The 12529-nt window shown below is 38.6% G+C and overlaps 1 protein-coding gene across 6 annotated transcripts in view; it reads left to right on the forward strand.

The window, feature by feature from the left end:
- Nucleotides 1-12529, forward strand: part of CADM1 (cell adhesion molecule 1) — a 363137-nt gene that overhangs the window by 318824 nt on the left and 31784 nt on the right. For 5 of the 6 annotated variants that reach the window (XM_069080202.1, XM_069080200.1, XM_069080201.1 and 2 more), the window contains 3 exons: nucleotides 508-607; nucleotides 4034-4206; nucleotides 9093-9161. In XM_069080202.1, coding sequence (XP_068936303.1) covers nucleotides 508-607; nucleotides 4034-4206; nucleotides 9093-9161 — 342 coding nt within the window. The remainder of the gene's footprint in view (nucleotides 1-507; nucleotides 608-4033; nucleotides 4207-9092; nucleotides 9162-12529) is intronic. The other variant, XM_069080204.1, reaches the window with a different exon arrangement.

Below are 12529 nucleotides of genomic sequence, written 5' to 3' on the forward strand. Positions count from 1 at the left end.
TTTAAAACTGCATGCTGTAATTCAGAATTTTCTAGGTTTTTCATTTTAACATAAAAAAAAATTTTGTGAAGAGCCAAACTTATTAATATGCGGTGTCACAAAGTATTGTCACATAGAAATATATGATATATGATAAAATGTATCAATTCTGAGCACCACAAATATCTGTGGCTTCACCTCAGCATGAAGGCAAATGAGTTTCCTTTAGCTTGAGTGAGTCTGGAGATAAACTTCAATGTAACAAAATGTATTTCACAGGAAATGTTTGATGTGGCGCAGTTGGCTTATGAATCTCTTATCTGTCCGCGTTTCACTCTTTAGAGTTATTAGTCAATTTAATTTGAGCAAATGCCAGGATTACTAACTAATTAGAAAGATGTAACTGAAGGATGAGGATGGGGAGGGAACAAGCGCTGCCAGTGTGTGGTGTTGGCAGGAGCAGGCAAGTTTGATTCTACCTGATGATATCATTTGTTCAACATTGTACTTTGTGTTGTTGTCATGCAGATAAGCCTCAAGTGCACATTCAGCTGACTTACCCTCCACAAGGCCTAACCCGGGAAGGGGACACGCTTGAGCTAACATGTGAAGCCATCGGGAAGCCCCAGTAAGTTCTGAAGTCCAAGGTTGGCAGTGGGTCACGCACAGTAAATGTCACAACACAAGAGATGTGTGTGTGCAATCACTTCTCATTGGCCTGTCACCTGTCTCCCAGACGAGGGCCTACTGCAAATGATAAGAGATTATGCAGTGAAAGGTGGAAGATTATTCAGTGAAGGGTGGAGGATTATTCTAGAAAAAAGAAGGAATTGTCTATTATTATTCTTGTTGGCCAGGCTTTTTTTTTTACGTGAACAATATCTAGCTCAAATGAAAAAATGGCTACTCTCCTATGTTAGCACTTTTTCGTTATTATAATTATTGCTATGATTCTATTCTCCCCCTCCCCCCAAAAAAACCCAACAAATAAACAAGCAACAGCAACAAAAACAAATGGAATTATAATGTACCAATAGCTTACTGGTGCTTTTGGCCCGTTACCTCTTTATATTCTAAACTGGTATTTCCCAAATAAGATTAACTAGCTATATTTTGTTCTGCCATTGTAGAAAAAAATAATTATATAATATTCAGTTTTGTCCCCTTTACTATCTCAAAGAAAAAGAGTCATAGTGCTAACCTTCTGAATAGAAGGTTTTTGCCAGCAAGGTCTTGGCTTAGGCTCTCCGGTGTAAATAAGCTACTGAGTAAGAACAATGCAATTGAGGAAATAAACTTTCTTGAGCTAATCTTGGTTGTTCCACCTGTGTTCACTCTTATGAATGTGCCCACTATGTCTCTGGAATGGTTCCAGCTTGTGCTAGTGGACAAGAACATAGGTGGTCCTAATGTGTACTAGAAGTATTGCTTTTTTCTTCAGTGTAGTAAAGTGTCAGTATGTTGCCCCTTTAAAGGACTATTGCCATTTCATGGTTCACAGTTAAGAAAAAAGCTGTCTTTTATCTTTATATGATAGACTTTAGATGTCTCCCAGAGGAAAAATAACAACTCCTGTCTCTGTAATGGAGGAATATGTAGACACTGGGCTTGAGGAGGCTCAGTCTTTGGTGGTACCCACCAAAAAATAGCATTGGGCTCCCTCTGCTGTCCTTAGAGTATCCAATCCCTTTTTCAGGCCCATACTTGCATCATTATTACAGGTTTCATGAAAACAAACAAATAAAAAGAGGATTTTGACCAAGCCTCCCAAAGGTCTCTGGAAGACCCATCTTCTTTCCTATAATATCATAATGCAGAGATCATATGACAAGGGACTAGAGTGCAAAATACCATTGTGTTTAGTGTTAATCAGTGGTGGAGTTGGTACAGGGACATGGCCCACCAAGCAGTGAATTCCCTTGCCTGGATCTACTTTCCACTCTCGGGCAGGCATTACTGAGAAATGAGATTGATCCAGCCCTCAAGCCCACATTGTCCTGGCAAACTTTCCCATTGAAAAAGAGATTCACTCTCATGGGCCATCTTTGTTTGGCACCTGGGGGCTTGGGGGCAGTGAAAATATTGTTATTGTTTTGCTTTTCTTCTTCTTGTGTTCCTAGTTTGTTTGTTTTTTTGAAAATATCTAGTCTCTGCTGAATGATCTCTTTTCTCTGGAGCACTGCAGAAGAATCTGCTTTCTCCCTTCGTAAATTGTTTGAGTCTTGCACTAATTAGCTCCTCACCTTGCCTGCAAAAAAGGCTACCTGGAGGAAAAAAATGTTTTGTTTTGTTTTTTCAAAATCATTTTTTTCACTTTTATGAAACTGCTTTTATAGTGGGTGGGCTGTTGACCTGTATTTTGGCTGTTTACATGTATATGTGTTTGTTTCTTTGTTTGTTTTCCTAAAGAAATTAACGTGCTCAATAGAAGATGCCACAGGAATGGTAATAACGTGTTTCTTTCAGGACACTTGCTCCTGAGAGCATGTCTGTTCCTTTCCAGTAGAAATGGATATATGATTGTATAAGTGTGCACATGTTACTCTACAGTTATCCTTTTAGCATATTACCTATTTATTTTCTCAAGAAACAGCATACAATAAAAATGGTAATTTAGCTTGCCATTAAATGTTGTGAATATCCTTAGCACTTACCCCCACTGATTGTTTCAGCTGTCAAGCAGCAGGACATTAGATCTGATTGCCAGGCAGACCCATTTGCCATTGCCTGCAAGGAGGACATATGCAGCACTAATTTTTAAATAATTTACTGGGTTGTGATGACAAACCCATGTGTAATTAAAGAAAAATTGTAACTTTCCCATCCCATTTGAAAACTCGAATGCCACGTGATAAGGCTGCCTCAGATATGTGCTGGTCATTAAATGTAGGTCTTCCTTCCTGCCACAACCCTTCAAAGTGATGGTAGGAAGCAAGTAGGAGCTAGGGCAGCCTCTAGCCTCTGAGCGGCTCCTTTTTCAGCTTGAAACTTTTCAATCACAAACCCTGAGTTATCTTCAGTTTACAAAGGGCATCAATGAGGGTGGGGGGTGGGGAGCAGAGAGTCGGGGGAGAGCATTTTGAAGAGTGGCAGCTCTGGATTCTGAGTGGCATAAAAATATGTTTTAAATGTGTGTATTTTCTGAGTTTCTTGGGAAATTGATTCTTTTTAATGGATACCAACGTGGTACTTTCAATCACTAAAAACAGGCTTCTCGGTAATGAGCAAGTGTCTTAAGACCTGAAAAAGCCATGTTGAGACTCACTCAGCAATGATTAACTTGAAAAACTCTTCCTAAAGCTGTGATTACCTCTATGCAGGTGTATGGGGTTGGAGGAGGTGGGGGAACATGTATTTTCTGTTTTTAGATTAGCAAGCGGGGAAGAGTCACTATTTACCAAGTGAAGAATGGATGTGGTTGGTCAGAGAGGAATAGTATCCCTCCAATGTGCTGAGATGCTCTTTCAGACAACAGAGGCCAAAAGAGAATTATTGAAAGTCATGCATTTTAGATAGAACCGAACACCAACCCTATTAAACATTACAGCTTGCTTATAAGCAAATGGCTTTGTGTTTCACTTAATGTCAGAGGAGTACATCTATCATAGGTCTAGAACCTAGTTTAGTTTTGGTGTGTCTTTGATTTTTTTTTTAATTAATTAAGGAGATGATTAACGATGGGTGAGCTCTGTCCTATCCAATTGTTGTGAAACTGCACAGCAGGGCAGAAAAATAAAGGATACTGGATTGTTCATCCGATTTGTTTAGGATAAATTGTAAATAATGAAGCTCCCTCGTGTGTTCTGTTGACAACCATTCAACACCCGATAATGTAAATAGGGGGAGAAAAAAAAGTATGATATGTCAAACAGATGGGTATTTGGAAAGATCAAGAAATATCATTTTGTTGTCTTAAATGTCTTGTGTTATGCCTTCCTTTAGTGTCTGTCACCTTGCATGCACCCTTATTTAATGTGTGGGTGAACAGTGTGATGTATCAACTGCTTCATGGGAAATAGTTAATGCAACTTGTCTTTCTCCCCCTCCTCCATAGGCCTGTGATGGTGAATTGGGTAAGATTAGATGACGACCTGCCACAACATGCTGTAGTGTCGGGGTCCAACCTGCTCATTAATAACCTAAACAAAACAGATAATGGTACATACCGCTGTGAAGCCTCCAACGCAGTGGGGACAGCTCATTCGGATTATACGCTGTATGTATACGGTACGTGAGAAGACAAACACCCGTTTCCTAGACTCCTTTACACAGAGCTGCAACACGTGCTTCACTCTTCAGGCTTCTGGCAGATTCTTTTTTAATGACTTCCTGCAAGAGCTTTCAGAAGCCTGGCTTGCGCTGGCCCCTTTGTCTCCTGCTAGGAGAGCCATGACTCCTTCTCTTCCCTCTCTAATCTCGGGACCTTCTTTTTTTTGTGTTCCAGAGCCACTGAATATAGTCCCCTAGCTAATTCTCTGGTCATGTGGGGCAAGGGGGAATATGTCCTCAGGCACAGCCTAGGGAGAGCACTTATCTTGGAAGTAATGACTGGAAATCCATCCTTACCAATTAATGGCTCTATCTACATTGGGCAGGGTTCATTCCCATTGGTGTTTCCAGTGATGCCTGGTCTGACCTGGCTCTCTCTGCTCAATGGGTAGAACTCAGGGTCTCTCCTTTCCTGTTTTCAGTATAAAAGTCATTAAAAGATTATAGGCCAGTATATAACTTAGAGAAATGAGGGAATTCTCAGTAGCTGCAGAAACCACCAGTAGCTACTAATTGGACACTGATGCTTTTTTTTTGTTTGGTTGGTTTTGGTTTTGATTTTGGTTTTTTATTTTTTATTTATTTTTTGTTTTTTTTATCAACATTTTTTACAGGGCTGTTAATTATTATGCAATCAGATGATTTCCCCTTTATATTATTCTGCACTGCTGCTTTGTCTTTTTCATATATGATGAATATTTCCTGTACACTTAAGTGCATTGCCACTCAAGTGCATATCCTTCTCTTAAAATTATGTGTAAAGTAGGTTCCCTTTTACAAAGCCAGATAGGTTAGTTTTCTTCCAGGTGAAGTGGATAGGTCCTTACCATCATCACAGGCATGAGAATCCCAATATATTGTGAATGTTTCATTATTCATAGCTGGATCACATACACTGATGACTTTTTGGAAGGAATGGCCACTTACTCTGTGAACTCACTAACAAAAGGGAGTGAGTAGCTTTAACATATTTTTTACCAAGTAGAAACATATTCCAGACCATCCCTATTTGAACATTTCAATTTCATCTTTAGCCAACACCTTGAATTTTTTTTTCTTTCACATAAACAAGTGATTAATCACTATTAATCATTTTGTCAGTAGTAGATTTATGGGGGAAGGTTCTATTGTTCACTACCCATGTTGTCTCTGGTCTATTGATAATAGAATTAATCCTTCCCTGTAGTTGGGAGAATTAAGCATCAAATGGAAGGGAATAAGTCTAAAGGAAGATGTGGCCTTTTTGTGTGTCTGTAAGATAGCATTGTAGCATGACCCAGCTCATGCTAGAGATACATGAACACAATCCTCTCTTCATATGCCTCCAAACATGAGAATTTTGTGATAAAAGGTGGAGGTCAGATTTAGCCACTCCCTTTCATTTCTGAATGCAATCAGGGCTTCATTGACATTCATGACACTGACAATGTGTGGGACACACACCCACTGCTCTGGCCCCTCCACTGTTGAAACAGGACCCAGCTCACAGACTCTCGATACAACCCTTTTTGCAGTATTGCTCATAAACGGCTATGTCTCTCCATGCTTTTAACTATAGACCCTCAATATATTTCCTCAATTCAGGAGGCCATTCTTTTTTCCAAAACAGTTAGGATCAACATGTTCTGCCTGTTGTCCCACAGCTTAAGGAGGAATTCTCCCAACAAATTTCGTATAAATATACACTGCAGTAGTTTGGGGACAAAGGAAGGTTAGTCAATAAGAGTAAATTATTTTTTTGTCATTTCCCAGTGGGACAATTTCTTCCGGTTTTTAGAAGGTTCTTCTTTTGAGACAGATTCACAGATGAATTTACTCTTTGGAGAGAATGCAGACTGTTTTATATCCTAAAAACATAGGCACAAACCTATCTGGGCAAGTACACCTACAAACATGTCTACCCTTTGACCACATTGTAACACAGATAATTAATGGAGCTTCCCCTTCAACTGTAACAGTGGCTGGTAGGACATCCCAGGAACAACCTGGGGGAAGAATTCATCCTCTCACTAATAATAAAACAACCTGATCATCCTCTGGTTAATAATACTTTGGGAAGATGGGTTGTCCTATTTTATTTACTAAAATCATCAAGTCCACCACTGTAGTAATTTCCAGAGTGGTGCCTCTAGTGATCTAAAGAGTTAACACACTTCTAAAATAGACTGTCTAACTCCCAGTGAGTAATATATGTCCTGGGAGAATCTGGCTGAGTAGTTTCCAAGCACCAGCTAGTTTTATACCGTCAGCCTTGGTGTCTCAACCACAGATCATTAGCACCGACTCCTTAGTTCCTTAAATTTTGCCTTCTGGTTGCTGGTAATGATCTAAGCTTTTGGGTTGTAGCTGACAGTGGAATTTAATTCATTCAGTTCACTTGGGCCAGATGTGAAGGACAACAGTTACCCCAGTGGTGATAGAAATAATTGGAAATGTGTGCCTTTTGCAACACGAGAAAGGTTAATGACCTCATTTTGAAGTCTGTGCTCCAGTTAGCCTGGCCCACCCCATGGCTCATAACCATATTTGAAACTTCTTTCAGACACACTTTTATTATAACATGATTATAGCCCATTTTGTGTCAACACTTTTTGAACCACATGCAGAAATAGCATCATAGCAAAGCAGGGGGAAATCTCTAGAGTATAGATGCTCTTTTCATAAAGTAAATATTGTAATCATTCCAGAACATGAAAATCATATTAACTATCACTAATGTTGGGGGAGCAGATACACCTCTTAGGAAACAGTTTTCCAATGTAGTCATGAATTGATCAAGGTTTCTAGAGGACTTATAGTAGGGAGAATTTTATTTTATTAGTCTGCACTTGCATCAGGATTTGGAAGTCTATCAACCAGTCTTTCAAATACAAACAAACAATTTACCTGCTTACAAAATGATTTTCCAGCTTACTGTCCACAGAAAGGTATTTAGGGAATGGGACTAGTTCTGATTTTTGGAATGTTATTTCTCATCCCTGTACATTCTTACCCCTGTGCATATAGCCTATACACAAATAGCTTCCCCTAAGAGGCTATTTCTTTTAAGCTGGTAGGTTTTTAATATATTAATGTAATAATCCTAATAATTTTGTCATTAGATTTATGGGGTGAGGTTTTTGTTATTCACTACCCATATTGCCCTGGTCCATGAAAAATAATATTAATTCTACCCCATAAAATGGAGAATATTCTTGTGGGAAATTGGATTCTTTTTGTGGGCTGGTGAATTTTTCATATTTATTTGCAAGGCTATTTTAAACTAAAACATACCCATAAAACAACTAGCAATTGTCGGGTAGGTCCTTTCAAAATTGTGCAAATATGTGTAAGAAATCTGAGTTGTCAGACTACAGTAGGAATAATTTCAAACTGGCTTTGCTACCAGGCAAACTCCAAGGTAATGTTTTTCATAAACTTTCAGGAAGTTAAACCAAACACAATAAAGGTGCAGTATATAATTAAAGTTTTGATGTATTAATTAGAGAATCTGAGAGCTCACTTGGAGATAAAAGAACACCAGATGTGTCAGGGAGGAAAAGTTGACGTGCTTTAGATAAAATTTAAAATCAAAAGCCCGTGAATCGTTTTATGCTCTATTATGGCAGAATGATTGCTTAGTTCAAAGTCTTGCTGACTACTTAACACATTCAGTTTGATCATTTAGGCATTGATTATTTTTTTCCCTTTCATATTCGCCCCTTCCCTTCTCCCCCAATAATGTTTGAGGGTATGGAATGATATACAGTATATCAAATATCTAACAAAGGGCTCCCTGTTGGGTTATTGGCTTCATGGGTCAAGGCTCTTCTATATATAGTTCAGAGTTATAAAAGGGAAAATATGCTTTCTCTTTTATCAGTTTAGTCCATTTAGGTCATGCTCTTAACATGAGCAAAGACATCCTATTAATATTTATAAGTTATAAAATTTTATTGACTTAAAAAATAAAATCTCAATAAAATCTGACATGCCTGGAACTTGATATTTAGTGATGACATTCTCTCTCCTTTGTATTTATTACTAGTTTAGAAGTAGTTTTACTTCCTGCTGAGATGTATTGATGGAGGGAGAATAATGAAGTTAATGGCCATAGAGAACAAGTAAGAGGCAACACATACATGGTCTGGTGTTATTAGTTCTTCAAACACATCAGGACTATTTCATGTCTTCTCCCCCACCTTCTACCACTTTGTAAATGCAGAGTAATGACAGGACAGCTATTGTGTTTATTCTGTCTCTGTCTCCCTCTCTCTCTGTCTCTCTGCCTCTTTCTCTCTGTCTCTGTCTCTCTGCCTCTCTGTCTCCCTCTGTCTCTCTCTGACTCTGTCTCTGTCTTTCTTTCTGTGTGTCTCTCTCTCTGTCTCTCTCTCTCTGTCTCTCTCTCTCTGTCTCTCTGCCTCTCTCTCTCTCTCTCTGTCTCTCTGTCTCTCTCTCTCTCTCTCTGTCTCTCTCTCTCTCTCTGCATTGAGCTAAGGGGCCTTACATTTGAAATGTGTTCATTGGGTTGATTGGTAATGTGGGTGGACAGGGCTGGGTGGAAGGTCGGGTTGTGGTATCGTATTATAATTTTCCTCTTCTCCACTCCCCATCTCTTCCCTATTTCACTTCATTAACAAAATTTCTTTTTTTTCTTCTTCTTTTAGCATTTCCAAATCAGGCCTTGGGATACAATTACAAGGGGAAAAAAAATCTTTAAAACAGCTTGAAGTTCACCAGCTTGTTTTTAAAGGGGAAAAGGCATCAAACAAGCATCTCAGTGTCCTTGTACCTCTGTTTTGGCATTATTGATCATTGTTGTGTTCAGCATCGTGGGTTTGATTTTCCTTTTTTTTTTTATCCAGATCCCCCCACAACTATCCCTCCTCCCACAACAACCACCACTACCACCACCATCCTTACCATCATCACAGGTATGGTACCTTCATTACCATTGAAATGTCCTGAATGTTTATTGTCTTGTTTGTATACAAAAAATTCTGACAACCTCCATTCAGTTCTTTACTGAGAAGTTTATAGTTCCTTCATTTTGGTAGCTTAAAAAAAAGAATAGAAGTTGCGCTCTTAAATTGGGGTCTTGAAGACCCCAGTGAGTCCTTAATTTGAAGCATTTGAAAATAGCATTCTGAAACTCCAACAGATCAAATACTTTATACCTCATGCAAAGGATTCATCTTTTTAAGGGCCTCAATCTAAGCAAAAGATTAGGGTAAAATGTCTGCCTGGCAATCAGAAAAGGTGCTGCTGACTTATTCACTGCTATGTCTAATGAGTTGGTAAATATTGTCACTCCATGTCTTGCCCCAGCCATTGGCTGTATCTGAATGCCTTGGGGAGTAAATGCCTATTCCATAAGGTACCTCCTTGTATCATATTACTGAATATACAGCTATCCTTCATTCTCAAAAGATTAACTGTGGAAAATGTTACCTCTGTTTGTAACACCAGTATAGCTAAGGAGACCAAAGTAAAATGACAACCTTTTTTTCATAGAGCAGGCGTGGATTCTATCTCTTAGTCAAAAGTCAAAGCCCATGTTTGGAGTCTCTTCCTGTATAGCGTGCACTTCTGTTGTGCCATCCCATAGACCATCTTCTTTCCTTGCTTATGGAAACCCCATATCAACAGACACTATACAGCATTGCTTAGAAATCTTTCTAGGTATATTAATTTTGCTTATATTTGATGGAAATATCTGCCATGAGTTCATTGTTTTGAGGGAGCGGATTGGGGGTTGGGGTAGATAGGCTTCCCCTTTTAAAATGTAATTTCCCCTTCACCTTGTATTATTCGTGATGAGAATGCTAAAGGCCTTAGTTGACTTCTCTCAACATTTGCTATTTTATACATTTCTGTCCTTCTTCTTTCTTATAGACTAAAAGTCTTTTTAACCTCTCTTCATATATCACTCCCCTTTTTCACCACCCAGAATATAGTAGCAATCATTTTCATTGACTTTCTCAAGACCTTTCATATTTCTGCTCTACCTCGGCGATAGAGGTGACAAAAATTCAAGTCATTCAGGGTAAGAGGAGACAACCATCAATTTTAAATACAACAATATTTCCCTTAATCTCTGTTTCTATTTAGCTGTTGCTTTAACCTTCCAGCCTTGACAGTCAAACCAAGAGAACCTTTGAGTAAGACACCGCTGAGTGTCTGATGCTGCCAGGGCAAGAGCATAATTGTCATTCTCCTATTTGGTTGTTTTTTTCTCTTCAAACTCATCTTCAGCCAGTTTGTTTCCCAATTAAAAAAAAAATTCTGATATTTTCTTTGATCTACAAATTGTTTGGTAAGTAGAATCATCTCATTTCCTTTAGATTAGTAAATACTGTAAATGAGTAAATACTAAAGAAGCTTTTTTCTGACACCTGTCCTTGGGGCAACCCTAATGTCAACTTTCCATAGTAAAAACTGCTCCCCGTCTCTTACCCAGCTATTAGCTGTTGCCAGGCTTGTGTTCTCATTACCAGGTTTTCATAGAAATCTCATAAGAAATTTGAATTCGACCCTTTGACTCTCCATATAAATTAGTTCTCCTAATTCCGGCCTGTCCTGCATATGGGAACCTTTAAGGACAATTCTTCAGCAGTCTTGGTTTTTCCCTCTGCAGTAGTCCAGGATCAGTCTAGCCATTTTATAATTTTAATATCTGTGAGAAGTAGCCCAAGTCCAGTAGCTCACATTCATCATAGCTAGGAACTTCGTCACCCAGCCTATAAACACCTATAGCACCAACTTCTCTTTAATATGGGGCAGCATTTTCCATTTGTTGTTGTCCTCACACTAGCTTAGATTTTTTTAGCCTTTCTTAACACTCACTCAGCTCCACCCTCACAATCAATCTTCAGACTCAGAGTTACCTCAGTGCACAGCTCTTAATTTGTCATTCCAAACCAAAGCTAATCTTATGTCCTCAGAGAACTACAATTCATTGTTATTATACTCCCCATTGCAGGGCCTCTGTTTAAGAGAAATTTTTTTTCAAAATTAACAGTACTATATTTCTCCCTTTGTCAAATGACTCTTTAATAGGGACTTTTCTTTGCTTCTGTCTCTTTAAGCTGCTGGCCTCTCAGCTCAGAGTAATGTGAAATGATCTCATACATGCACGTTAGTCTCTTGATGCTAGGGGTTGGTTCCTCACCACATAGAATGCATTTGTGATAATGAATGCCCTGACTCTCACTGGCACCAAAGAGTAGTTAAACTGAAACTGCTGCTAAAACAACTTTGTTGAATCCCGTACCTTGATAGATGTGATCTTCTAGGGTTACTGTGTCTTAACTAGCAGCCTTATATTTATTTATCTTGCCCTAAAGGCTTGATATGTACACTCATGGAATTTAGCATCTGCTCCTCTCTTCAAACAGATTAAAGGTTATAGAATGGAGTGATTCCAGGTTCCATTTCTAAAGGGCCAGGTTCTCTCTTAGATTTAGATTGGTTCCTTAAAAATATTCCAAACCTAGTCTTGACAAATGGATATCTAAATTAATTTCCACTCTTCTTGTCTCTTGTACTGTTTGGTACATTACAGCCACCATTAGCCTTAAAAGCTTCAACAACCAAATGCCAGTGACAGTAACATAAAGCCTGAGCTAAAATAAAATAAATTTTTTTTAAATCACACAAAAAGCTACAGTCATCTATTTCTTTTCTTCCAGTCAAATACAGTAACTAAAATCCATTCCCTGGGTCAAAGTTGCATCCCCCCCTCCCTCCCCAAAAAAATGTAGAAATGCAGTGGAGGAATATTTTTAAACTCAAGAGATCATAGTTGATTTCTAATTTCTATGGAAGGAAGTATTCCAGTATTATCTTGTGTCTTCCCTAACTAGGATAATTGAATCACTTTCCTGCTTGGTGAGTCAATCTTTCTACTGAATCACCTAGCTTTTTCACTTCACTTCACTTTTTAACCTTACTCCAAACACTTTCAAAGTGGAGTTGTATTAAACTGACTCCTGGTCTTTTTTGATCTGACTAAAAGCACAGATTCTATAGAGCAGTGATGCCAAGAACTTTAAGGTTAATCACACCTGATCTGTATAAATCCAGTCGAATTATCTTTTCAAATACGTGTGAACTTTGTGACAGGCATCTTAGCTGGAACTGGTAGTAGGACTTAACCAGGATCTAAAGTACTGAATGGAACCTATGAGACCCATCTTGGTGCTTAGATTTGATTAGTCAGGTCAAATCAAGCCCTTTTAAACCATTTCTTTATTAATAACCAGAAGGTTGGTTAGAATCTTCAAACTGTTGAGGTTGGCTT

The sequence above is a fragment of the Petaurus breviceps genome, unplaced genomic scaffold (assembly GCF_028583685.1).
Source record: "Petaurus breviceps papuanus isolate PSGF00001 unplaced genomic scaffold, PetGlider_PUasm1.0 91133, whole genome shotgun sequence".
NCBI lineage: Eukaryota > Metazoa > Chordata > Mammalia > Diprotodontia > Petauridae > Petaurus > Petaurus breviceps.